The sequence below is a fragment of the Anas platyrhynchos genome, chromosome 29, assembly GCF_047663525.1.
Source record: "Anas platyrhynchos isolate ZD024472 breed Pekin duck chromosome 29, IASCAAS_PekinDuck_T2T, whole genome shotgun sequence".
NCBI classification, from domain to species: Eukaryota; Metazoa; Chordata; class Aves; order Anseriformes; family Anatidae; genus Anas; species Anas platyrhynchos.
In genome coordinates, this window is record NC_092615.1 from 96,674 (window position 1) to 122,467 (window position 25,794).

The following is a 25,794-nucleotide window of genomic DNA, read 5'->3' on the forward strand; positions in this document are numbered from 1 at the left end:
TTTTTCTGTGTCCTGTGATGTAGTATAGTATCTTTGCTCACTGGAAGTTCACAGTAAACAAAGAACACTTATTTATTAAAGACATACTTAGGACTAAGTTGAGAAAAGTTGGCAAGTTGAATATGAGTCAACGGTGTGGCCCGGCCACCAAAAGAGCCAATTATAGCCTGGGATTCATCAGGCACAGCACTACTAGCCAGTTGAGGGAAGGGATTGTCCTGCTGTGCTTTGGTGTGGCCTCACCTCATGTAGTGTGTGCAGTTTGGGGCACCACGGTATAAGAAGCGCATAAAACTATCAGAGGGTGTCTGCAGGAGAGCAAAGAAGATTGTGAAAGGTCTAGAGGGAAAGATGTGTTAGGAGTGGCTGAGGAACGATGTGTGAGGAGAGGCTCTTCAGCCTAAAGAGACTGAGTGGTGACAACTTTGCAGCCTTACAGCTTCCTCATGAAGGAAATCGGCAGACACCGATCTTCTCTCTGGTAGCCATTAATGCGACCAAGGGAACAGTGTGAAGCTGCATCAGAGGAGGTTCAGTTTGGATAACAGGAAAATGTTTTTCACTGAGAGGGTGTTCGGGTACTGGAACAGGCTTCCCAGGACAGTGGTCATGGCACTGAGCCTGCTGGAGTTTGGGAAGCTTTTGGACATGTTTTTTGATTTTTGGGTGGTCCCCTGCAGGCCCAGGAGTTTGACTTGATGATCCTTATGGGTCCCTTCCAACTCCAGATATTCTACAATTGTACTTGTTAAATGGTGGGCATTCATTACGGTGAGTGTAACATATCTTTATTTTGGAAAGGTGGTTGGTGCAAAAGTGGTCACCAATGCTCGCAGCCCTGGTGCTCGCTGTTACGGCTTTGTTACGATGTCTACAGCTGAGGAAGCAACAAAGTGTATTACTCACCTCCACAAAACAGAGTTACATGGGAAAATTATTTCTGTAGAAAAAGTGAGTATTGATCCTCAAAGATATCTCATTACCATTGCATTGTACAAATAATTGAAACCACAATCTCAGCTGATGTGCAAAATAAATTTCAGGCAAAAAATGAACCTGCTGGGAAGAAGCCAACTGAAAAAAAAGAGAACGAGGTGAAGAAAGAAACAGTCAGTGAGAGGTACTGTTTGAAAAATTCTGTGTTTAGAGGTTTTGCTGTTCTTCAGTTTATGTTGACTTGTCAGGAAAAAATCACAGTAAGAATTTCTGTGACAAAAAGATTTTCTGTGACAAAAAGTACATTTTTCTAACTGTTACTACAAGATTGCTCTTGATGTTCCATGTCTAACTTAGTTGTTTCTGTTACATGCTTTAAGGTAGGCATTGGAAGGGTTGCATTTGCAAGCATACCTTTTCATTTAACCTGTTGTTTGTTTCTTTCTGGTACAGACTGGTGCTTTTGTGTCATAAACCTACAGGATATTTGAAATTTTTGATTGATACGTTGCTGTTTCCTCATTACATTAGAGAACAGGGCTTTATCATGTTGATGTGATCACAGTGAAAGATCAGTTGCCCAAGATCATGTTTCCAGAATGCGTTCCTCTTCAATGTTATGCTATTTCTCACTTCAGAACTACTTAAAGTAGCTGAAAAAAGACACTATAAAAGAGTGAATAAAACACTAATTATCTTTAATAATATTCTTGAGGTGTAACACCTATTAAATGCTAGTTGCTGAGAAGTTTTTGCCTTCATTTCACCTAGTCCTTGGGAAGGCTTGCCTGGGCACTAATGTTAACTTACTGGTGGCTTGGCAGTTGCCCTGCAAAAATGGTTCACGTTTACATTTCATAACTGTCGTGTCTTATAAGAATCTTTGTGGGCATTAAACACGTACTAGTGTGATTTATTTATTTCCGTTTTGCCTCCAGTTGAGATATCTGAATCTCAGCCATGTTTTTATGATAACTGCACAGCATGGTCTGATTGTCTTACATTATGGTGGAAAAAGTTGTAGAAAGAAGTCTGTGGGAATTTAACTATGTCTATCTTAACAAATCAGAATTCTACTTTGTTAATATGTTGCTAGCATCTTCCTTTAATTTTTTCTCTTACTCTGTATCAGTCTAATCTATATCAATATCTATTTATAGACCAGGCAGTATTAAAAGGGATGACAAATCTGACCAAAAGGATGATTCTAAAAAGACTGAAGACAAAGATGAAAAAGAAAAAAAAGATAAAGATGAACTGAAGCCTGGTTCATCAGATCAACCTAAAACTAACAAATCAGGTAAATTGTTTATTATATTTTATTAGAATAAAAGATACGGTTAAATATGAACAATTATAGATAGTTGTTTCCAGAGTCTATCAATATTCTAGAATGATTTCAGGTTCTAACTTGGAAGTCCAGATAGTGTAATGGAAGGCTGTTGACATTTTATCAGCCTTAACAGAAATGCTTGGAAGAGGTGTAGTGAAAAAATGCTTTTTGAAGAGAGATTTCAATGCCTATTTTCACATTGCAGAGGAGGTAGCTTCTAGCATAGAAACATGTGGTTTATGCTATGCAGTTTGACTGTCTTTTTTCCACCTCTTTCTGCTCAACCTCTGGTTTATATAGGAAGTAAAGGAACAGAGAGAACTGTAGTAATGGATAAATCCAAAGGAGAACCTGTTATTAGTGTGAAAACATCAACTGCATCAAAAGACAGAGTAAGTAACGTTTTTGCATAGGAAACATGATGTATAAATTCTCCTTCAAAACAGATAAGGAATCCCACAAAGATACATCTCTCTACACTTGTCTTACTGATCTGTCTAATCAGAGTTTCTATAATCTGGATTTAGATCTTAATTAGTAGAATACTTCTCATACAGCTGATATATGCTCAGCAATGAAATCATGCCAAACTAAATGTGGGAAGGTAAGTACTGTGTTGTTCTGTGTCTGCAGTGTTTAGGAAAAAAAAAAGTTGGGCCCAAGCTTTGAGACATGGTATGTATGAATGGAAACAGAGCATTGAGTACTGCTTGTAATAGTTGTCCTTTTATAAATGTACTCCATTAAGTTTTTCTGTACTTCAATATTAAATACAGAGCATTAAGAGCCAGGATCGCAAATCAGAGAGCAGAGAGAGACAAGGCATTGTGCCATTTGACAAAATTAAAGCACAGCGAAAAATGAGAGAGGCAGAACAGCGCCGGTAAGAGCAACGGTTAAATTGTTTTAAGTGTTGTTTTGTTTTTTCATAGAATTAATGCAATTTTCTTTTAATTAAACTGTCTAAGAGTTTGTTTTATTTATTTTTTTCACTTGTCATTTGTTATATGTGTGTGTATCACATACCTACTGAACTGGGAAGGTATGGATTATTGACTATTAATACTGAGCTTGAATTTGTTTGGGAAGAAAATGCAGTTTCTTTTTTGGTCTTCTTCCATTCTCTAGATTTAGATATTCAGCTCTCCTTAGCTGAGCACCTGTTATAGTAGAGGTGAAATAATCATTCTAAACTTACCACACTGAAATACATAGGGAAAGAACAGGAGAAAGGTTGTCTTCCTCAGAATACTCTCCTGAAATTCTCCTGACCATATAGGATTATTTGCCCCAAAGGTGGGTTTTGTGGGAGTACTAAGATCACTCTCTAAATATAAGTAAGCAGTGCGTACACTGAGTGTCTTCCCTTACTGCCCCACACCCCAGAACTAATTTACAGGAGCTCACACAAGTTTGCAGTCACTCTGGTTTAAACTTTTCCCATTTTTACTTCCTTTATTTGTTGAAGTATCAGATCTGTAACCTTTCATTCTGTTAAAATAGTACACGTGAGCGTCGGGAGAGACAGCAGCATCTGCAAACTATCCGGGAACGTGAGGAAAGGGAGAGGCTTGAGATTGCTCGTGAAAGATTGGAAATTGAAAGGCAGCGTCTTGAACGAGAGCGAATGGAAAGAGAGAGACTGGAGAGAGAACGGATGCACATAGAGCATGAAAGGAGAAGAGAACAAGATCGCATTCAGAGAGAAAGAGAAGAGCTGCGACGCCAGCATGAGCAACTGCGCTATGAACAAGAACGTCGGTCTGCAATGAGAAGACCGTATGACATAGATGGCAGGTAAAGCCAACTAATACAAGTGGTACAAGCAGAGAACGTTTTGCTGCTAGGTTGTGTCTCGTCAGCCTGCGCTATGAAAAACTCTCCATATAGACTCAGCTTCAGTTAATCTGCTGTCATTGACTGCACTGAGATGATAGTGTGTGAAAACCTCCAAATATCCTGATATTTTTCTGCTGCCTTTTTGAACTTATGTGCTCTTGGTTTGCATAGTGTGGAGGGAAGGAACAATATCAAAAGTTATTTAACCTGACTAAAATTAATGTACCTTTTATTTCAGGAGAGATGATCCATACTGGCCAGAAGCAAAACGAATGGCAATGAACGATAGGTACCATTCAGATTTTGGTCGCCAGGATCGCTTCCATGACTTCGATCACAGGGATCGTGGCCGTTATCAAGACCATTCAATAGACAGGTTGTTGTCTTACCTTCACTGTGTTGTTTGAAATCAAGGGGAAAAAAATTATTTGATGTCATATTTTGCTGCTTTTTCTTCACTGTATGTTTATTTTGCATTTCATTATTTTAAGCATAATTTAGTGGCTGTGGACTTCAGCTGTGGTTTAAGCATGATTCAGTGTCTGTGGCCATATGCAACCATGAAGAGATCTGTGCCATGAATTAAACTTTCTGGCAGACTTTGTTCAGAGTGTTATGCTTGTAACACTGTTTGACAGATTTGTAGGATTCTAAAAAAAAAAAAAAAAAAAAAAATCTAAATAATATTGTAGGTACCTAGTGTCTTAGCAGAGAATATTCTGTTTCATACCTTAGAATTAAATGTGTCAGAACTTCTGTATGTTCCTGCTGTTTTTCAGATTTCTCATTTTTCATCTGTAACAACACCAATTTTTTTATCGGTGTGGCTACACACATACTATTATATACTGCTGTATGTTTTACTACCATGGTCTGATTTTAATTGCCTGTTTGTAGGAGAGATGGATCAAGGACAATGATGGGAGATCGGGATGGACAAGTGAGTTGCTTTATAAAGCTACAAAAATAACTTCCTATAAATTGGTTTTCCATAGTGTGATTCAAACCAAAATTTAGTAGTTAATAAGTAAATCATAATGCCAGAAGTATGTATGCATAACAAGGTTGTCTCGTTTTCATTAATAAGAAGAAATGTACTTCAGAAACATGCTATGTAAGATAGTTACTCTAGTACTCAGTAAACAAAACAAGTGAAGTATGTCAAACTAGATTATAGAAGAGAGAGCTATAGAGAAGGCAAAAGTACAGGAACACAAAATTTACAAGGTAGTATGGAATGCTCAACTGCCCTTCACTGATGGCTAAGTGTCAGATTGGAGATTCAGAGAGACCTGGACAGGCAGGAGAATTCAGCAAAGAATTTTATTCAACAAGAAGAAATAAAGTCCTGCCACTGAAGAGGAATAATGCTGTGTACCAGTGCAGGCTGAGGACCAACCAGCTGGAAAACAGCTCTGCAGAGCAGGACTTCAGACATCCTGGTAGACAACAAGCTGGTTGTGAGACAGCAGTGCATCCTCACAGCAAAGGTCAGTAGCATCCTGGGCTACATCAGGAAGAATGTTGCCACAGTAGGTCAAGAGAGGTGATCATTCCTCTCTCTTTAGCACCGGTGACTCTCTTTAGCACCGGTGAGGCCACATTTAGAGTACTGTGTCCCAGTACTGAGTCCCCACAACAAGAAAGAACAGAACTTGATGGAGCAAATGCAGCACAGGGTCACAAAGGTGATTAAAGGCCTGAAGCATCTTTCCTGTGAGGAGAGGCTGATAGAGCTGGGACTGCTCAGTCTGGAGAACAGAAGATCCAGGGGGTATCTTCCAGTAGTAGTTGCTACCTAATGGGAGGCTATGGAGAAGATGAAGCCAGGCTGTTCTCAGTAGTGCCTAATGGAAGACAAGAGTCAACAGGCATATGGAAACACGTAAAATTTCATCTGAAGGAAAAAGGAGACACAAAAAAACCACCTTATTTAAACTGTGAACGTGGTCTAACACTGGAACAGGTTGCATAGGGAAGTTGTAAAGGCTCTAGCTGTGGAGATACTCAAAACCCAAGGATGGTCCTGGACAGCCTGCTTTGGCTGACCCTTTCTGAGTTAGGAAGGTTAGACTAGATGGTCTCAGGAAATGCCTTGCATCCTAAACGATTCTGAGATTGAACAATTATGGCCAAGCAATTTTCAAGAACTATAGAGTCAGTTAGGGGCACTCATATAAATGTTCTTTGCTTTTTAGCATTATCCAGATGAGCGCCACGGAGGACCAGACCGTCACTCACGAGACTCTCGGGAAAGTTGGGGTAGCTATGGATCTGACAGAAGAATGAGTGAAAGTAGAGGGATACCCCCACAGTCACGGTCAGTACATTTAACTGAAAATATTTTTTTCTTGTGCATCTAGTGAATATTTTCGTATGTGAAAGTGTAATGTGGTTTATGAAAGTACAATTCTTTTTTTCCAAGATCCACTCCTGAGTTTGTTCTCTTTTGGAGGGGACTACAATTGAGTAGCTCTCTCAGCTTGCCTTGTATATTGAAATACGTATCTTGGCATGATTTTTTTAAAGTAACTTCTTGTCTGAAATTCCTCATGTTTTCAATTAATTTTACTTAACATTTCTGTCAAAGCTTGACATTTTTAGGGTAGTGGTTCTTGCAAGGTTTGTAGTTGCTGACAGCACCATCCTGTCAGATGTTTGAAAAGAACACCAGTCAAGGAAATGCTTACAGGATGGGGAAAGGGTGTTATTGTGTGTATTGTGGATTTTTTAATAAACACTATGAGTAAGCCAGCTTACAGAAAACACCATAAACAAATTGACTGGTCAAAACCACGATCTAGGATTGTTTGGAGGAAACGAGGACACCAGCTTAGCATAAACCCGATGGAAAAAAAAATCTGTTTTCATATTTGTCCTCAGAGAGATTGGGACTAAAGGTTTATTACTGAGATTAGTCTAAATAGATAATATAAGATTGGCATATACTTTGGTAAATTATTTGAATAAATTTGTGACGTAAGTGTTTTCACTTGAATTTATTTTGTGTGCTCTACCTACCTACTGTGAAAAGGTATGATTTTTAATACTTTTTGCAGGGATGGACGTGACTGGGGAGATCATGGTCGAAAGTTTGAAGGACATCAAGATCGTTCATGGCAGAGCAGTGTGGATGGAGGAATGATAGGACGGGATCATGAGAGATGGCAAGGTATGCTTCTTGCACAACAGCTCATTAGGTGTAGTACTTACAGCAGAAAATACAGGCATTATCCTTGGAGATGAAGTAAAATTTACCGTGGATTAAAAGGAATTACTTTTTTTTTTAAGGTGGAGGTAGAGGGAGACCTGGCCATGTGATGCATCGTGGAGGAATGTCAGGGTAAGAAGTTTAAAAAGAGCAAAGCATTTCTTCATGTTAGTTCTTTTCCTTTTTAAGGTGTATCTCTTGTATTTAACTTAACCAAAAAAAAGCATTTTATGAGAACATCAGTTATCTAATTTATTTAAATCTCAAGGAATAATAAAGTATTCCTGTGGTTCTTACATCGTACATCTTGAAGAGAACAAAATTGCACAAGAAGTATTAAAAAAAAGCCACTCACTATTTCAATCTGACTACTGGAGTCAGAAGAAAAAAATAAAAACTTCTGAATCACTTTCTAGGCGTGGAGGTTTCATCCAAGGTGGCAACCAAAGTCAGATGATGCATGGAGGAGGAATGCAAGGAGAAGGATTTGCTGGCCAGGAGAGAGCAAGCAGACCCAACGATCCCCGTTTCAACCGTCGCTATTGAATGTTTTAATTTTTAATGCAAGGTGGCAACTGAAATGAATTTGTCACCCAGGGTTACTGTTAATTGTAACTTAAGGGTTACTGTAAGTGTATTTTTTTTAAAGCTGCTGCCGTATTATGTCACTCAATCCAATGTGAACTCATTTGTTTTTGTAATGTGTTGTTCATATCCCATTTTAAATGTCTGTTAATGAAGCATTCCATTTTCCATAAATAAAAAAAAAGGTTTACAATTAATTGTTTTGTTTCAGTAGTCTGTGGAAAACTAATTTATTTAGCTATATGTTAAACGATGTAATTTTCTTTCAAAGATTAAAGAGTAGAATGCCTTACAGGCCTCCCTTTGCAGTTTCAGTAGCAGACAGCTCCCAGAAATACACTGAAATAGAGTGTTGCTTTATAAGTTTTAAAATCAACTAGCATACACACCAGCACGACAAAATTAATACATATTGCAGTTTGAGCAATCTGCCACTGCAAAACTGATTTAAAGATCCTGTAGGTGAAGAAGGCCATCCAGCCTGTATGCTCAGCAAAGGAATCCAATTCATATTGTCTTACCTACTTTTATTTCTATAGGTCACAAACCAGACTTGGCAAAACATTTGACTTAAACTCACCAATTTTGTGAAAGGATGAGTTGTTTACTGAATATATTCATTGCCATTAAGATGTAGTAAGAGGATTATACGTGGACTAGGTCAGATCAGAAAGCTCTTCCCACTCAGTATTCTTTCCCTTCTAGTGGCAGATACTTACAGCAAAGTATGTCAGGATAGAGTACATACAGAGCAATCCTATTGTTACTGAATTGGGTGATAAGCTCCCAGTTTGTGGCACTCCAAGGTTTACTGACCTTTGGCTTCCACCTAGACAGTTAGGTTTAAGAGCCACTGACAGATCTAGCCTCTAGGAATTAGCTTAAGCACTTTTTAAAGCTATTTATACCTTAACCAACTCTGAAATCCCTGGGCAGAAAGTTTCATCATAAAACAATTTTTAAAAGGGAAAAAAAAAAATCCTACAAATCCCTTTTCCTTCTTGTGTTTTAAATCTGCTGCCTGATCTGAGTAAGCATTTGTCCTATTCTGTTAACACCCTGTGTTTTCTGCCTTGTTCTTTTGTCTTAGCTCAGTCTGCTACTAGCAGACAAAAACAACATGGCCATGTCGGCACACCAGTGTGAGAGAAATGCTGCCTCCACTGCCAAGATCAGGTGCAATCTGTGTCCCTCTCTTGGGAGCATAGCTGCAGAGGCTGTACCTCAGCATACAGCCAACACTTCAGTACAACTGATCTGTGATCTCTGCTGAAGTGTCTAATTAGTAAGGCACAACACAATCATTAAGGTGCATGCTAAAACCAACCCAAACAGAAATGGATGTTCCACAGTCTTTTATTGTAGCCCTTGCATGGCTGAGCTGCCATCTAGAGGGATGGACTACATATCATCCCAAGAAGAACACATCATAGAGAGAGCCATGAATCCTGGAGAATGTTTTCATTTGACAAGATCCTTCATATACTTCCAGCCTTCCATAGTGTATTCACAGGCCCTGGTGGGAGCTACAGATAAAGCAGACATGACTGTCTGCACTCCTGCAAAGAAAGCAGAGAATTATTTTCCCAGGAAGAGTATCATTCAAGCCATAATTCCCAATGTTACTCTAGCATCACAGATCTCTTTAAAGACAGAGATAAAGATCTAGCTTTTTCTGAGAAGCTCAAGCACCTGAGGCCTGAGTAATCCTTGGTTCAAATGCAGTTTTATTGTCTCAGTATCATGTGACAGAGAAATTCCAGCTTCAGGACCAGTATAAGGGATAGACAATTTCAAGGTTAAAACAAGGAACTGATACTCATCTAAGTTCAACTTCACTTCTGGTCTTGCCACAGGCTCCACATGTGATTTTGGGTATGTCACAGTGTTTGTGGCTGTTTCCTCACAGTTAATTAAGACTTTGCTGCACCATAGGAACTATAAATTATTTGGTATTTATAACATGCATTGGACTTGAAACGTGATCTCTAAAATCCTAGTAATTACAGGAATACTCATCCCCTCCCAAAAGTCAGAAATGGAGTTCAGACACTAGTATATGAAGAGTTCATAAAAGATTCACCTTTTTCAAGAGTAAGCCATGATTTATTTTTTATGCTCTAGTTTCCCTGATCACTATTACCACCACTGATGACCTCATGTTACTGGTCCATAAACTCTTTGTCTATTTATTGTTGGAGCCACAGACCCCCACCCCGATACTTTACTGAAACATTAAATCTTACATTCTGGGATACAAGAGAGTACCTTGGAGCACTGGCAGTACCCACCAGTAGGCAAGCAAGCTATGTAGGTAAAAGAAGTATTAGCTCCTCCAGTTAGAAAAGGCAAAGAGGTTTATGGGCACACATTTTCCTCTTGATTTCACAATTGGAAATTAAGATAATGAGATTAAATGAACTGCACAAAGTCACTCAGTGTGCTAGTTGTGGAACCTGAAGCAGAATACACATCCCTAGTCCAAGATCCAGTGCTCCCTCTACCAGACTACACAATCATCCCCTTCTTGATAATTCGCTTAAGGATGGCAGTACTGAGATAAGCTGCATCACTGTTGGTCCTCTGCCCCTTTCACAGTTTAACGAAAAATTTTACCTTTATTCCAGGAATCAGAGGGGGAAAAGTCAATTTTTGGAGTGGGCGGGAGCTAGAAAGAGAAAGACAAAATATCAGCACTTGGAGGTTTCACTTATAAGAAAAGCCACATCACCTTGGAAAAGCTTCATGTCCTCAAATCTTGAACATATTTCAGTGCTTGCTGTCTCTAAGTCTCAAAAAGCATCAGACATGTGCCCTAAAGCCTAGACTTTTTTCTTTCCTACAGTGTAAAGTAGAGGCAGAAGGCAGTACTTAACATTTGAGTACTCTGAAAAATCACCTCCGTAAATAAATAAATAATTACTTATTCCTTAAGTATTTCCCATATTGGAAACTATAATAAGCAAATACTTTTCCAACTTTCAGCAAAGGCTTGTCCTGAGGATTTTTACAACTAAGAATTAGTTAAAGACAAGGGTTTCTTCAGGCAATTTAAATTCAACTTGACTGTTAGCAGTCAGACAAATCAGAAGAAGAATCTTTTCTTTAATTTTTTAAAAGTATGTAGGATCCTTCAATAAAAAGCCTACTGAAATATCTCCCAGATCAAGCATGTAGTCTCTCCTCTTTGACCCTGCATAAGCTAGTTACCTTGTCTGCTTTCAAATGACATCAACAAAGAATTTTCTCCCCTAATCCTCTTCAAAGACTTCTTAGTGTGAAATTCAGATTAAACAGCAAAACTTCTGCCAACATCACTGAACCTGAATATCATCCCAATGTTTTCTCCTCCTTATTCAGAGAATATCCAATTTGCTGACAGTGTTTATCTGCATGGTCCTTACCTCCCAGCCTACGTAACTTGTCCATTCTTTGATAGCTGGAGGCAGTACTGTTTGAGCTTTTTTGAGGGCTTCAGCACCTTCTGCACCACTGCCCAGCAACCCCTGATCATATGCCACATATACAGCAGCTCCAGCCAAGCTTCCTTTGATGATAAACCTGAAAGAATCAAAAGCAGCAACATTTCAGTTCATATTAGGAGTATTGTTGCATCTCTCTCAGCAGGTTGTGACTGTAAAACGGAGGGGATCAATAAAGAAATCAAAGGTCACAAATGCTTTCCTCTGAGGTCTTACTTCAGACAAAAAGCAGCAGACAAGTATCTGGCTATCATCCTTTTTTTTTTTTTTTCCCTAAACCAAGTAGTCCCTATCAACTGTGAGAAAGCATATTGTTTGCTTTTTTATCAGCAAGAATTTTTAAGAATAAAAAATGTGGAAGCATCAAAAATCTCTAAGTATGAGCCGCTTTTCTAAGTATGAGAACCACTGGCTTAGACCCTTGATAAAAGAGACAATAGGATTCAGCACATTAATTATGGGGTTCTTGCCGTCTTGTTAATAAGTAATCTGATTAATTTGATAGGTACCAACATCTTACTTATCTCATTACAATCTGGGTAACATTTAGCCAAGCCTACACGGCCAAGGCTTTTCAAGCTTCCCAGCAGAGCACTTGCTGTCCTAACACTACAGTTTTACAGCTGTGGTGGCACCCCACAAAAGATGCGAATACTTGACCCTTATTTATTTTTTCATTATTGATGAAAGATCTGAGAAGAGCACCTTTTCCAGGTTCATAGACAAGAGCGCTATCTCCTCTAAATAAAATAAAAATATACAAAGCTACTGCACACCTGGGGAGGAGGGGAAGAACCTCGCCAGATCGCAGCAACGCAACAGAACTTATGATAGACACAGACACTGGGAGAGGCAGGAGTCAATACTTAAACCCACGTATCCGCAAGTACTTGGGGGAAGAAGGGCTTCCCCACCGAGGATTTCCCGTTCGCTCCCCAACGCGCCCTTCCAGGCCTCCCCCCGCGCCCCGGCCGGCCGCACAGACCACAAAGCGTCCCCTCAGCACACGGCGCCCCAGGGTCTCAGACCGGCCGCGGGGCTCCTGCCGAGCGCAGCGGCTGCCTGGGCCAGGCCGGGCCGGGCCGGCACTCACCGGGCGGCGGGCAGCAGGCGGGCGGCCATGGCTGCGCCAAGGGCAGGGCGCCGGGCCCGGGGCCGCCGGGAGCCGGGCACGTGGCCGGGCCGCCCCTCCCCCGGGGGGCGGGCGGGGGAGGCGCGAGGGGGGTCACGTGGTGCCTGCGCCTGGGTCCCCGCGCCGTAAGTTGGGGGCGGGAAGCTGCGGGGCGGGGGCTGCAGGGGGCTGCCGGGGCGCCGGGGCGCCGGGGCCGGGGCCGGGGCCGGGGCCGGGGCCGGGGCCGGGGCCGGGGCCGGGGCCGGGGCCGGGGCCGGGGCCGGGGCCGGGGCCGGGGACCACCAGAGCCCAATGCGAAAAGTTTTGTGAACGGACAGAACGAACTGAAGCTATGTTTAGTTAGATGGAGGGAAGAGCAGGGAGTTTGTCCCTCCGGTGCTGCCTTCCTGGCTAATTAACGAGCCAGCCTCGTCTGTGAGGCCGCGCGGAGCTGTCCCGGAGCGCGATTAGCCCCGGCCTGGAGGCTGAGCCTGAGCAGAGCAGGCGAGGGACCCACAGCATGCACAGGGCCCTGCGCATGTGAACGGCCGAGCCCAGTACATGCACCCAAACTGAAACAAGGAAAGAAAGACGGAGATGACAGAACCACAGCGTGTCAGGGACTGAAAGGAACCTTGAAAGATCACCCAGTCCAGTCCTCCTGCCGGAGCAGGAGCACCTGTATCAGGTCACACAGAAACTCATCCGGGTGGGTTTTGAATGTCTCCGGAGAAGGAGACTCCACAGCCCCCCAGGCAGCCTGTTCCAGTGCTCCTTCACCCTCAGTGTGACAAAGTTTCCTCTCACATTTAAGCGGAACCTCCTTTGTTCCAGCTTGCACCCATTGCCCCTTGTCTCATCATCGGCTGTCACCCAGAAGAGCCTGTCTCCGTCCTCCTGACACTCGCACTTTACTGATTTAGAAGCATTAATAAGGTCACCCCTCAGCCTCCTCCAAGCTAAGGAGACTCCCTCAGCCTCTCCTCATAAGGGAGATGCTCTGCTCCCTTAATCATCCTCATGACTGCTGGACTCTCTCACGCAGTTCCCTGTCCTTCTTGAACTGAGGGGCCCAGAACTGGACACAATATTCTGAGTCTTAGAGAGTTTTGTTGACCGACTTTGATGGGAACAGTTACAGCCACTCTCAAGGCCTCCAGACACATCCGTGTGCAGCCACAGAATCCCTGCCTCCCATGACAGTTGCCCTGTTTGCAGTTTTTCATTTTTTCATGCTGCGCAGTCACACCCATAAGCAGTCTCTTGCCGGGCTTCACCCCCAGCCTGTTTGCATGGAAGTTCATCCAGGTCTTCAGCATCAATGCTTGTAGCAAGGCTTCAGCCTGTTATTCCTGTCTGCTGCTTCATTTCTGCAGTGTGCAATAGGATGTGCCAGTTATCCTGAAGCACTGGTTTTATGTGGTGAATATTCTCAGCTATGAGCATAATAATTCTTTCATTAATTAAACATTCTGTAAGATTAGATGCAAGTTTTTGTTTGTTTTCTTTCTACAGAGAGAACTCTTACTGTATAGAGGCTGTCTCAGTTCAGAGAGCTGTGGAAATTGACAGCAAAAGGCCTCTTTCTTAGAATCAGATGTATTTTCTTTGTATTTTCTTTGTCTTTCCTTTATTTCCCTTTTTTAAAGAAATTGAGCTCCAAACCCTTTAGTCTTTGCAAATGCCTGCATAAAATTGGCATAACCAAGTTTGTATTTCCTGGGCAAATTCAAACCATTTGCAGGACTGTGGTGTCTTCTCCCTTCTGTGGGGAAACAGCAACTTTGCAGCACCTTATTCAAGGGTTAAAAGTCAATCTTCCTCCCATCTTTCATTCTCAGCAAAGGTGACTGGCTGTCAGTGGAGAGACACCTCAGGTGTCTCTTTCAGTTCCACACAGTGCCTCACATATGTAAATTCCTTTTTTTTTTTTTTGTCATGCAAAATCTTTTGTCTCTTGCAGGTTGGCTGACAGCATCAGAGGAAGGAGATTACAGTATTTTGGCTGCAGTGCTCAGCTTTGAGGCTTCGTTCTTTACAACTTTGAGGGATATGAGGCCACTTGGAAAAGTGCTTTGTGCTACAGGGATTATAGCTGTACTTCTAGCTTTCTTCTGGAAAGACACTTTTAACCCAGGTAGACTCACCACAGGGTTCAGTCCAAACTAGAATATAAAATGTGTAAGAGAAGATACTCTATTTCCAAACTGACTGGTGGTCTTTTTCTGCCCATGGTTTACCCGAGGTGGAGCCAGGTAGCATGTCAGCTACTGTCTGAGCAGGGTGGGTCAGACTGAGCTTCCTACTCTGTGACTGATAGCGAGCCTGGGGTTGCCAGGATGAAGGAAGGAACTGTCTGTTACATATCAGAAGAGCTAGGCTGAGCTGACTGCTATGTGCCAGGGCTCATGAGCTAGGTGAGCTTTCCTGTGACCCAGTCCAAAACAGGTCAAGGTGGCTCGCTACTTGACATGAAATGGCTGGTTATCTGATGACTAGCTTTTTGCTACAGGCACCTGGCAGAAGGGAAAAGTAGCTCATTCTTCAAAGGTTAGGTGATCCTTGATTATTTTCACTCTAGCATCAGAAGGCATTGTTAATCTCATGGCTTCTTTGGGATAGTCCTGCTTCATTACTAGTTATGGAAAAGCACTGAGTCTTTTGAGAACACACACACACCTTCCTACTTTAGAGCTCTGCCATTAGCCAGGGGCAGCTGCTCTGCTGCTTCCTTTACTTCTATACCTTGTTTTTCATTTTTCCCATGAATAAGAGAGCCTTTCTGGTGCCCGTGTTCTCCTGACTGGAGCCAGTGCTGGGATTGGAGAGCAGATGGCATACCATTATGCCAGATTTGGTGCTGAAATTCTTCTGACTGCTAGGAGGGAAGCTGTGCTGCAGAAGGTAAGAACTTCCTTGTTTGAGGGAAAACATGAGAGTTTTGGACTTTTGCACACACATGCATGCACACACAAACAAATGTTGGCATTTTCCTATGCAACTGTTTTACTCACCAATTGAATTACTGTAAGAAATTTTTAACACTTTCTGGAAAAAAAAAAAAAAAGGTGTATCAGCAGTACATTTTGAGCCTGATTCACTGTTAGTGTCCTCTACCATTCTATCTGTCACCTGGATGGGTTGCTCTGTCTGTGTTATCATACGCCCATGTCTGCTGCAATATACCTTTTTCTTACCAGAGGGCATACTGGGGAGAGGTAATCTAGAAGGAAAATGTTATTTAGAAGGGAGTTTGGCCTGTATGGGAACATGGATATATGTTGTCTAAACTACAGTTCCTATGAGATACTGTGTACCTCTTCGGTGTCCAAGCAATTCTGTTTGTATCTTTTTTGTTAAAGACTACAAACTTTTTGTAATAATGTTTGAACAGCTCAAATAGATGAGACTCCTTTATCTGTAGTATATAAAATGAGACAAAATTGAGAGGTCTCTTTCAGACTGTGGGGATAAGTGACTTGACTGGAAAGTTCTGCATTATGAAATGATGCAAAAGGAAGGTCAGGGACAGTGAGCATCGTACGCATTAGGACACTTCCTAAAGCCTGGCAGGCGTTATTTCAGCAGATAGCTAGATGTACCATTCGCACCTTCACATACTCATCACACTTCTGAAGATTGTCTTTTTGGATGATTCTTGATCCTTTTCCAAGATTTATAGAATCTGCATCTTGCTAAGAGTAACCTCTGTTTAAGTGGGTAGATGAAGTCTTGATGTAAAATGAGCCCTCTGCAGGCTGAATAGTGTTAGATTTAGAATTAAAGTGTGTGTCTTTGTCTAGAATTGACTGTTACTGACTGTAGTGTGGGGAGAAAAAAAGGTTCCTTACAGTGCCCTTCTGTTCTTTCCCCTCCCACCCCATTTTGTTTAATCTCTGGGGGAGTGTTGTTTTTCAAGGTGATGGAGAAATGCCTGACACTTGGAGCAAAGAAAGTCTTTTATGTTCCGGCCGATATGTCTTCCCCTTCAGAGCCTGAAAAGGTGGTTCAGTTTGCTGTCCAAAAACTGGGTAAGCAGAAGAAAAATGGCAGATACAGAAGAGTGGAAACAAACTTTGCTGGTTGTTTCAGTTTATACCATGTTCCTTTGTTCAGCAAAGGTGTAGATGACACCTTGCCCTGGTCACCCTTCAGGGATTATAGTTCTCAAGCCATATCTTGCTTTATACTGACATCCAGGTTTGAGGAAACTGATTAGAAATAAATCTGATAACAGTCCTCATCCCAGCTCCTCTGGCCTTGCCAATCTTGGCTTCTCTTTGATAACCCTGGAGTCAAGAGATGTGGCTTTCTGTAATTTACCTGAGTTCAGGAAGCTATGAAAGGTGAGGTGTCATAATTTTTCAGATGTTCACCGCTTGCCTGGTCAGAACCAAGCCAGAACCCAGGAGGGGTTCTGATTGTGATCTTAATTCTGTTCTGGCTTCATCTTTGGCATCTCTCAGGCTCTCAGATACACAGATAACTCACATTCCAGTAGGAGCTTCCTGCTTCAGCTTCCACATGTCCCTCACTGAGGGGAGTGTTTAGGAAGAGAGGATGTGGCATTTGTAAACACCAGTCTGGGAGTGGCTGACTTTTCAGTTGCTTTTCGTGAGGAGGACTCTTCAGGCAGCATATACAAATGTATTTTGCTAGAGGAGAAAAATATGCAAAAAATATTTGCTCAAAGTACTTTGCTGAAACCATGCCCTCGTAGCAACAGCTACAGTACCTCATACATTCACTATACATGAGCAGGTACCAGCTGCACACACCCAGCCCTGAGCAGACACAGCGTCTTGTGTTGAGAGAAACAGAAACTAGGAGGTCTGAAAGCAGTGACCTGTTCCTTTAGCAAAGCTGAGTCCAAGACTTCATAGGAGGTTCTTATTTTAACCCATTCGCACATCTCATACTCGCAGAGATTCTCAGCCACTCGTTCTTTTGTACTAACAGGCAACAAGATGTGTATGACCAAGTACCCTCTCCAGGCTTACTACTGGTGATAAAAAGGACAAGGAATACCAGCTGTAGAGTCCTCATCATGTTTCCTGGGTTTTGGTTGGTGATCACATGCTGCTTTTTGATTGTCTTTCTTGCCCTGTAAGAGTGATTATAATCATTCACCTCTCCACCCCATCTTATTAGGTTAAGGCTGTTATTAGGCAACATTTTCTATTATACTCACTGTCCGTTTGTCCATTGCCTGAGTGTCTTAATTACTTCATTATTTTTTTGGTTTTCTTGCTGTGAGTGTCTTAAGAAATTGTCTTAAAGTGTGCTGCAATCTGGATGACCTGCCAATCCAGCAGCCATCAATATATTATCATTCTTAGGCCTTTTGCTATTCCTGCTGGTGTTTTCACACATACACATTCTCATACCAATCTTAATTTTTCTGTTATAATTCTCTGTACTTAAAACTTTAAAAATAGAGCGCACCACTGGAATTAAATTCCAAGTCTGCATTACCCTGAAATATCATTACAGAAAGCATCTGTTAAAGAAAAGGAGCTTTCATTCCAGTTCTACCCTTGAAAAGCAGGCACAGCTGCTGTCAGATGGACGTGTTTAATGTCTCCATGCTGAAGCATTTTCCAGCCTCCTCAGGGGCTGGTTCAGCCCTCCTGCTGGCATTTCTGAGTTCCTCAGTGACTGACTGGGGACAGCCACCCTATTTCACTGTTTTTTCTCCTGTACACAGGGGGACTGGATTACCTAGTGTTAAACCACATTGGCAATTCCCCTTTCCAGATGTGGAATGGAGATGTGGAATACACCCACTGGCTCATGCAGGTGAGGATTCCCAGCAGGAAGAGCTCATCTGGAACTGAGTGAGTCTAACCTCCTGGGACAACTTCAAGAGGCTTAAAGACAAATTCAAGCCTGTGGCAATAGTTTAGAACAAACCTTTTATTTCATTTGTGTGTCAAGTCAAATGGTTTGTCACTGGACTAGGTGTTTTGCTTAGTTATGCTGGTGTATATATGTGCAGAAGAATGTCTAGGAAAAACTTAAATTCTTCTCTCTTTCATTCTGTCCTTCTTATCTCCCATTAGCCCAGAACTGTTAGAAATTGCTATGGTAGGTATAGGCAGTTGCACAATGTGGAGTAAAGAATGACATACAGAGAAATCAGGGACAGATAATTATCTCTTGTCAAGACATTTGTATGTTATAGCCCAGGAATAACCTTCATTCTGACTCTTCTCCATTGCATTTTCTGGAATCTGAAAGGTTTACATATGCACTACCTAGCCCTGTTCTCACAGAGATGATTCTTTCCTCCTGATGTTTGAAATCGCAAATCCAAGCCATGCTCCATTTAATATGAACACTGAGTTAGCTTTCTGGCTCATGATGACCTTCTCTCCAAACAATCTTGCTCCTTCCATGACTACTTTATCATTTTAGGTGAATTTCTTTAGTTATGTGGCCCTTGCAACAGCAGCTCTTCCCACCCTGGAGAAGAATAAAGGCTCTCTGGTGGTCGTCTCTTCCCTCACAGGTTAGTGTTTGTAACTGGCACAAGTGCTGTTCTTGTCAAAACCATGTTTCCCAGCACACACTGTTTCTCTGTGTCCTTCAACAGATGTTCAAGCTGTGCTTTTTCTAATATTAAGCAGGATGGTGGCTGGCTGGGCTTCTTGCTTTCTGGAAGACCTTCTCTGTGTTGCATCTTTTTGTATTCCCTTGTAATTTTTCTCTTTACTTAGCATGCACCCTGATCTACTTGTTTGGCTCCAGTCCCTCACACCCAGGCCCATTTCCTGCTTTTCTGACACAGCATTAAAACCTTCCTGCTGCTCTAAGGCCTTCTGGCTTTGGCCAGCCTAAATAGCAGTCTGCCAAGTAGCTGTACCTACTCTACGGGATGGAAAGGCAGGAAAAAGCCTTCAGTGTGTCTGCTCAAGGGCACTGCATTCACCACAGCTGTGGTCCTTCCCTGCAACCTAATGTGCTTGGGTGACTGGGAACTACCATGGCTAGATATACCACCATGTGACCCAGTCCCTGTGGTTACATGAAATGGGGCGCCATCCATCCTACAACCACTTTCCTGGTCTTTTCCATTCTCTTCTTCTCCTTTCCAGGGAAAATACCCACTCCCTTCACCACTTCTTACTCTGCCACCAAGTTTGCTTTGGATGGATTCTTCAGCTCACTGCGCCATGAACTCATCATGCAGAAGAGAAACGTATCTGTCACACTGTGCATCCTGGGCCTGATTGATACTGATACGGCATTAGAGAAAACCAGGTATGTATTTGGAGGAGGGTATGAGTCTGCAAGGGAGTGTCTGCAGGAACACATCCCTTGAAAGCATGCAAAGAAGTGCAAACAACTGTATTTAAGATGGTGTGGGCATCTGTTTGGATGTGCTTGAAAACTAACAAGAAGAGTACATCTGCTTGGATACATCATATGGGTTGTGTGTGTCCACCTCTGCGTGGAACATGAACATGCGGAACCATGTGGTAGTCATTCTGCATAGTTAAAACCACAACAGGGACTAGCTTTGAGTGATTCTCTGATTCTTTCTTTCCAGGGGTAAAGTGTACCTAACTGCTTCTCCTGCTGCTGAAGCAGCACTCGCCATCATCCAAGCGGGTGCCACCAAGGTGCAGGAGGTTTTCTACCCGTGGTGGCTGCAGTACACATGCAGCCTCTGGGTTTTGTTCCCCTGCCACCGGAATCAGGTTTTACAGAGTTACTATAACTACAGCAGCCCTTGAAGGCTGCACAGTCTCAGTCTCCTCTCCTGTACTACACCCCTTCTAATTATAGTCACCCCTGTCCCACTAAGCATTCCAGTCAACCATCACTATCAGTTGGGAGCAAGACAGCAGTGGTGGAAAAGTAAGCTTAGCTCATTTCATAAGACTCTGCTTGAACTCCCTTTCATCCTTTGAGGTGCAAAAACCTGTGGCTTTTTGAGTCAGCCCCATTGTCCGGTCCCTGCTTCTGTGCATGCAAAACTCCAGCATGGTTGACACAGGTGAATCTGGAGCTGGGAGTGTTTTCTGAGTGATTTGGGCAAAGTGTGCGTTTGTTTTTTCATCCCCACTGTACCTATTCCCTCACTGGAAGGACTCAATCCTTTAGCCTGTTCTTCCTTCCCTCACCCCTCTGTCTTTTCCATCTGCTTTTTGTCTCCAAGATGCTCTTATTTAGCCCCTTTACTCACGATTGTCCCATCGAGGAGGAACAGCAGTGTCTGGAAGCCATGCAAGGCTGGTTACTAACCTGTGTTTTCAAAGGTGTTAAAACTAGAATAAAACTTAGGTTTATGGCTTTTTCCTCGTCTACTTCACTAATTCGGATACGGATTGTCTGTTACTAGTACACCAAATCTTGGGTGTTGAGAAAGCTGCTTTGGTTCGCTGCCGGTGGCAACAGAGGAGCGCTGGGAGCGGGGGGGCCCGGGAGCGGGGCCGAGCCCGGCGGATGCGGGGCCTGAACCCCCGCGGGGCGGGGGGCGGCGAGAGAACGGCGCTGAAGGGGGCGCCCGGAGCGGGGGCCGGGGGAGGCCCCGCCCCCTCGGAGCGGGCCGGGCGAGCGGCAGCGCCGGATTGGCTGAGCCGGAGGGATATGCAAATCGGCCGCGGCCGGGAGCTTCTCCGGTCGGCGGGAGGCCCGGAAGCCCCGCCCCCTGCCTCGATTGGCGGGCGGCTCCTCCAACCGCCAACCGCCACGGCCTCGGGGCCGACGGCCCGGAGCCGGGGGGGGCGCGGCTGGAGCGGCTCGCGGCAGGGAGAAGCTTCGGGAAGCGGCACCGGGCGCCGGGGCTGGCGGCGGCTGGGCGGAAACCGCGCGCGGGGCCGAGGGGAGCGGGAAACGGCGCCGGCCTGCGGGAGCAGCGGGCCCGGCCGCGGGGCGTGCGGTGCCGTGAGCGGTTGTCTTCGGGTGTAAGCACTGGGTGAGAGCGGGTGCAGCCAACACACGGAGTAAAACCCAAGTGACTTAGGAAGTAAAACTTTTATTAAATAAATTTAAGATTTTTTTAGACCAGAGCAAGGCATTGGACATTGATGAAGCTTGTATCACGCCTGTACCGGTGTACAGTCACATCAGTAACTGTGATGGAAGAAATTGTAAATGCTTGTTTTAAACGAGCTTGACCTAGCATTTCCAAAATCCCCCCTTTTTTTTCTTCCCATTTTGCATTTGTTGGTCGTTTTATTTTTTTTTGTTCAAAATTAGGTTAAACTTCATGAAATTAATTGTAGCAGAAATAAAGTACATTATACAAATCACATACATAATAGATGTTAAGTATAAAAATGGTATTTACAATAAGTAAACATGGACTATAGAAACACACAGACTCCCACAGCTTCATCCATCTCTCTTGTAAACTCTCAGCATTAGATACAGAGGGGTGGTTCAGGAGATCTGAAGGTACTTAAAGAACTATGCCACAGACATCTGAACAAAGGGAAACTGGAGGAGGATGAGAGGTGGCCGAGGTCCTCTCAAGTCCCTGGATCTCTCTTCAGGATCAATTGCATCAACCTTTCTCCACCAACCCTCTGTTCACATTTGAACACAGACATGCACATACATACACACAGAAATGTTCTTGACACCTTATCAAATTCTGGAATAATGAAGCTATTTATTCAGGAGGGTTTTTGTTTGTTTGTTTGTTTGTTTTTCTTCTTCCTTCTTTCCTCCTTATTTTAATAGAAACTAGAAAAGACTGAAGTCATTAAAGGGTTTTGCCTTGTCAGTATGGCCCGCACACGCTCAGGGATCTTTTTTAAGCTCTGAATTACGTTCTGTGCTTAAGTGTATGTATATATGTGTGTGTATATATATTCTGCATAATCCCTCCCTTGGAGGGAGTGGTGGGGGAAAAAAAAATGACAACCACCTTTCAACATACTATCCTTGTGTGTGCTTGCGAAAGCTTTGCAGAGGGTGCAAGAGGTGAGTCTTCTTGCCAAATTTAGATGGAGAATATGTCCTGCGTGGTCTGTGAATCAAAAATGCCTGCTAGCCAGCTTTAGGCCACTTCCAATACATGGAAGCAGCGTGTGGCCCCTGGGAGGTTTCTGTCACTATTTTGGAGATGGCATTTGCTCACACTTTCATCTTCTCCCTTGATCAAAAAAATGCCGTTACCACGAAGAGCTATGAAGTTGGGCCAGTACAATGTGTGGGGAGGCAGTACAGTTCTTGTAGGTAAAAGGGTTGATTTCCTGTGCTTTCAGCCTAATTGAGGAGTGCTCACGATAGGCTTTGGCACCAAATTCCAGGAGCTTGGTCTGCAGAAGCCCTTGGAAGGGTAAGACAGAAGCTCTTGAGATCCTTAACCAGGCTGGTGCTAAGGTTGGTGGGTGAGTGACTTGAGCTGAGCAGCTGGCTGTGCCCTAATCCTGGAGGTATGTGGTTCTCTTTCTCCTTGCTTCTTGTTAATGTTGAGTAGAGAGATGTGCTCTCTCTCTTGCTCTCTGTCCATCCAGGCATCCTCTCAAAATGTTCAGGTCTATTTGCAGTGCCTCCTGAGAAGACACTGCTGCAGAGGTAAACCCTTAGCTTCCAGCCCCTCTTGCAAGGAGTCAGTCTCTGAATGGAAAAATTTGGTCCTGTGAGTCACTTCAAAAACAAACAAAAAAGAGACTGTTTAATACTTATATTTATCTAGGAAAGGGGCAGGAGATGGGGTGGGTGGGAGGAACAAAGCTGAAGTTCCATATGCCACAGCAGTAACCTAGAGACACACCAGTGGGTTTTCTTGGTCCATGCACTCCAAGCACATCCCAAGAGGAAGAGCTTTGGGTTCCCAGGGGCTGCTCATTTTCTGGTCCCTTTTGCTATACACCACATTAGTAGCAAATATGTGAGTCTGTTGTGGCAAGAATCTTGCTGCTGGGCAGATACTGATTCTTCTCTTCAATTTCCATGATTTTAGGAAGGAGGGCAGAAGGAGGATGGGGTGAGTAAGTGGGGAGCAGAGGAAGGAAAGAGGTGGCATCAAAAGAGTTGATAAATTGACAGGCCTGTCTGTAAATCAACTTGAAGGCTAAATTCTTCCTATAGCTTTCCCTTCACCTGAATAGAAAGGGAGGAGGGAGGGAATTGGGAGATTAGGAGGACATCTGTGCAAACGTCAGGCTTTGAGTTGCTGCTGCTTAAATGTAGAGGAAGATGACCCCAATTAGATGGGATCAAGATCGGCCCCCTCTTGCTCCCAGTCTGTTGGCTCGCGGGAACTAGCTCTATGACAGCCAGCTCTCACATCAGGCAGCTCTTCTGTGGCCCTTCAGAGCATCACCTGGGGCTCATAAGCATCTCTTGATGATGTGGCTACCAGAGAAGGATTAACAGATCCCTCAAGGCTCAGCTGACATTGTAGCAACCATTGAGTGCAGCTGTGTAGCTATGGGGATAGGCACTGCAGACCACAATACAGGCTTAGCTGTGCTCCAGACTCTTTCCATAGGCGTTAATTTCACAGGAGATAAAAGAAATAGGAGCTAGCTGTCATGAGTACACTGAACTGTTTCCAGACATAGCCCTCTCTTGCCCCAATTCTAGTTTATTGTCCCCACCTGAGACAGGAGCACTTGGTTTCTCTGTGGTAACTGCTGTACTGGGACTGCCCTGAACAAAGCAGAAAATCATTGTGTGACTGCATCGGGAGGCAATTGTCTTCTGAACAGTTTTTCTGTGATCCTTACAAGGCATGGGATTGTCCCTTCTTACCCATGAAGCATTGTCTCCAGGTGAATTTCAGGGCACATGCAACAGGTGAGAATAGACCTATTGGATTTTAAGACCTTTTTAGGAAGATTAATAGTTTATGGGATGTGGCAGAAAGTAAACTGAAGCCTTACTTAGACTACAGGCAGGTAATCTGAACCCATCTGGCTAACAGGGACCTGACTGTACTGATAGGTCTTGCCTAGCCTCACCTGTGTCCTCTGCCCATGGGTCCCGGAGCCTCACTTCAGCTCAGGCCTGTGCCTTCAGTCCTTGTCTGATCTGTGTGTCACAGATGTGAGAGTTTCCACCTTAGCCATAGCTGTGAACATGCCCAGTCATGCAGCTGGACCTCAACCCCTGGATCGTCTTCCTATCTTGATGTTGGATTTGTCTAATACATTTGCTTGGCAATCACTGGACTACGTCTGACCCTCTTTACCAGTCCTGATAGCGATACTGGGCTGCAGATTAACTACCTAGCTTGGCCTTGGCTTTGCCTTATTGCCACAAACTTGCCTGATGATCTTGGCTCTTGTTGAACCCAGCTATTGTCTCCAGGCTTGTCCTGGTCACTTGCTCAAGTACTGTAGGCCTGGGCCCTGGCAGGAAAGGTCTCTACATTGCCATCTGCACCACTGTGTTCAGCTCCTGGCTCCCCACTCCTCAGGGAGAAGCCAGCTCTTGCTGCCCCCACCAGCAACGGCCAGCACCATGTAGGAACTGGACTGTGATGGTGCTAGATTTACCTGTGCTGCAGAAGCAACTCCTGATTGTTCACTCCTGTCAGTAGGGATGGTTAGCATCCTTGGGTCGTTTCAACTGGACCTTCAAACGTTTCATGCCAATCTGGAAGCCATTCATGGCCTGAATAGCAGTTTGTGCACTGGATGGGTTGTCAAAGCTTACAAAACCTGAAGGACAGGACACAGACACAGATAGTAGTAGCACTGCTGGTTCCATGCTCAATGCATGTATGTCCTAGTTATGTCATGCTCCCTTTGCCTCAGGGCAATAGCACTCACCAAAACATTTGCTCTGGTTGGTGGCACGATCCATGAACACCTTGGAGGAGATGATATTGCCAAAGGGTAGGAACATCTGCATCAATTCATTGTCTCCAAACTCCTGAGGGAGATGGTAGATGAAGAGATTGCAGCCTTCAGGACCTGCAGGCATGAGGGTAATGGAGAGAGACAAAGTACACAGACAGCCCCCAAAGGGACAGGGAAAAGGGCTCAACTCAGAGCACAGCACTGATAGAGAACCCCAGCACTGCCTCTTTTTGTCTTGACCTCCCCTTGCTTGTCTCAGTTACTGGATCAAGGGTACAGAGAGCTCTCCAAAACCATCTGGGAGGCAATATAGAGAGCTAAAGGTTCTGGAGAGCAGACTCACTTTCAGAGCTTGCCCAGTTCCCACCTGGAGTGCTGGAAATGACAACTCTCTGTGAGCATACGGGTGCTGTTGTACTGGAAGGGAATCAGCTGAGGTAACAGCTCCATGTTCATAGCTTCCCCAGGCTTGCTCAGCACTGCCCCAAGCAGTAGATAGCTCTATGTGAAAGCTGCAACTCCTCCCTGCC

The 25,794-nt window shown here is 43.7% G+C and overlaps 4 protein-coding genes across 8 annotated transcripts in view; 2 read left to right on the plus strand and 2 right to left on the minus strand.

Moving 5' to 3' along the window:
- LOC101803767 (scaffold attachment factor B1) overlaps positions 1–8,101 on the plus strand; it is a 17,256-nt gene extending 9,155 nt beyond the window's left edge. Inside the window, exons 10-21 of the mRNA XM_072029299.1 lie at positions 802–951; positions 1,044–1,120; positions 2,097–2,236; positions 2,570–2,661; positions 3,046–3,152; positions 3,773–4,066; positions 4,347–4,484; positions 5,006–5,048; positions 6,307–6,428; positions 7,168–7,280; positions 7,400–7,451; positions 7,736–8,101. Coding sequence (XP_071885400.1) covers positions 802–951; positions 1,044–1,120; positions 2,097–2,236; positions 2,570–2,661; positions 3,046–3,152; positions 3,773–4,066; positions 4,347–4,484; positions 5,006–5,048; positions 6,307–6,428; positions 7,168–7,280; positions 7,400–7,451; positions 7,736–7,865 — 1,458 coding nt within the window. The 3' untranslated portion in view covers positions 7,866–8,101. The remainder of the gene's footprint in view (positions 1–801; positions 952–1,043; positions 1,121–2,096; positions 2,237–2,569; positions 2,662–3,045; positions 3,153–3,772; positions 4,067–4,346; positions 4,485–5,005; positions 5,049–6,306; positions 6,429–7,167; positions 7,281–7,399; positions 7,452–7,735) is intronic.
- Positions 8,102–9,242: 1,141 nt separating this feature from the next.
- On the minus strand, positions 9,243–12,629 carry MICOS13 (mitochondrial contact site and cristae organizing system subunit 13). Its single transcript, XM_027472589.3, has 4 exons — positions 12,480–12,629; positions 11,309–11,465; positions 10,521–10,572; positions 9,243–9,463 (listed from the first exon to the last, which is right to left on the minus strand). Exons 1-4 carry the CDS (start codon positions 12,506–12,508, stop codon positions 9,366–9,368), a joined length of 336 nt encoding a protein of 111 aa, XP_027328390.1. The 5' UTR covers positions 12,509–12,629; the 3' UTR covers positions 9,243–9,365.
- On the plus strand, positions 12,568–20,798 carry HSD11B1L (hydroxysteroid 11-beta dehydrogenase 1 like). 2 transcript variants are annotated; one of them, XM_027472582.3, is made up of 8 exons: positions 12,571–12,643; positions 14,461–14,634; positions 15,271–15,401; positions 16,417–16,528; positions 18,205–18,296; positions 18,915–19,008; positions 19,595–19,760; positions 20,050–20,798. In XM_027472582.3, exons 2-8 carry the CDS (start codon positions 14,550–14,552, stop codon positions 20,234–20,236), a joined length of 867 nt encoding a protein of 288 aa, XP_027328383.3. In that variant the 5' UTR covers positions 12,571–12,643; positions 14,461–14,549; the 3' UTR covers positions 20,237–20,798. The 2 variants fall into 2 exon arrangements, with proteins under 2 accessions (XP_071885401.1, XP_027328383.3); XM_072029300.1 differs by lacking the exon at positions 14,461–14,634 and having other exon boundaries at positions 12,568–12,643.
- Positions 20,799–21,460: 662 nt separating this feature from the next.
- Positions 21,461–25,794, minus strand: part of CELF5 (CUGBP Elav-like family member 5) — a 38,329-nt gene continuing 33,995 nt past the window's right edge. For all 4 annotated transcript variants that reach the window (XM_027472567.3, XM_027472566.2, XM_013099493.5 and 1 more), the window contains exons 11-13: positions 25,235–25,378; positions 24,959–25,123; positions 21,461–23,102 (exon numbers count right to left, since the gene is read on the minus strand). In XM_027472567.3, the coding sequence (XP_027328368.2) occupies positions 24,996–25,123; positions 25,235–25,378 (272 nt within the window). In that variant the 3' untranslated portion in view covers positions 21,461–23,102; positions 24,959–24,995. The remainder of the gene's footprint in view (positions 23,103–24,958; positions 25,124–25,234; positions 25,379–25,794) is intronic.

What these genes read in the sequence shown, in the direction of transcription:
- MICOS13 (XM_027472589.3), bottom strand. Translation starts at nt 12,508, where the DNA reads ATGGCCGCCCGCCTGCTGCCCGCCGCCCG. An exon ending in CAAGTTACGTAGGCTGGGAG is followed by an intron (nt 10,573 to 11,308) that starts GTAAGGACCATG and finishes TTCTCTTTCTAG; the next exon opens with CTCCCGCCCACTCCAAAAAT. An exon ending in CTCTGATTCCTGGAATAAAG is followed by an intron (nt 9,464 to 10,520) that starts GTAAAATTTTTC and finishes CTTTCTTTGCAG; the next exon opens with GAGTGCAGACAGTCATGTCT.
- HSD11B1L (XM_027472582.3), top strand. Translation starts at nt 14,550, where the DNA reads ATGAGGCCACTTGGAAAAGTGCTTTGTGCTACAGGGATTATAGCTGTA. An exon ending in ACACCCACTGGCTCATGCAG is followed by an intron (nt 18,297 to 18,914) that starts GTGAGGATTCCC and finishes TTATCATTTTAG; the next exon opens with GTGAATTTCTTTAGTTATGT. An exon ending in ACGGCATTAGAGAAAACCAG is followed by an intron (nt 19,761 to 20,049) that starts GTATGTATTTGG and finishes CTTTCTTTCCAG; the next exon opens with GGGTAAAGTGTACCTAACTG.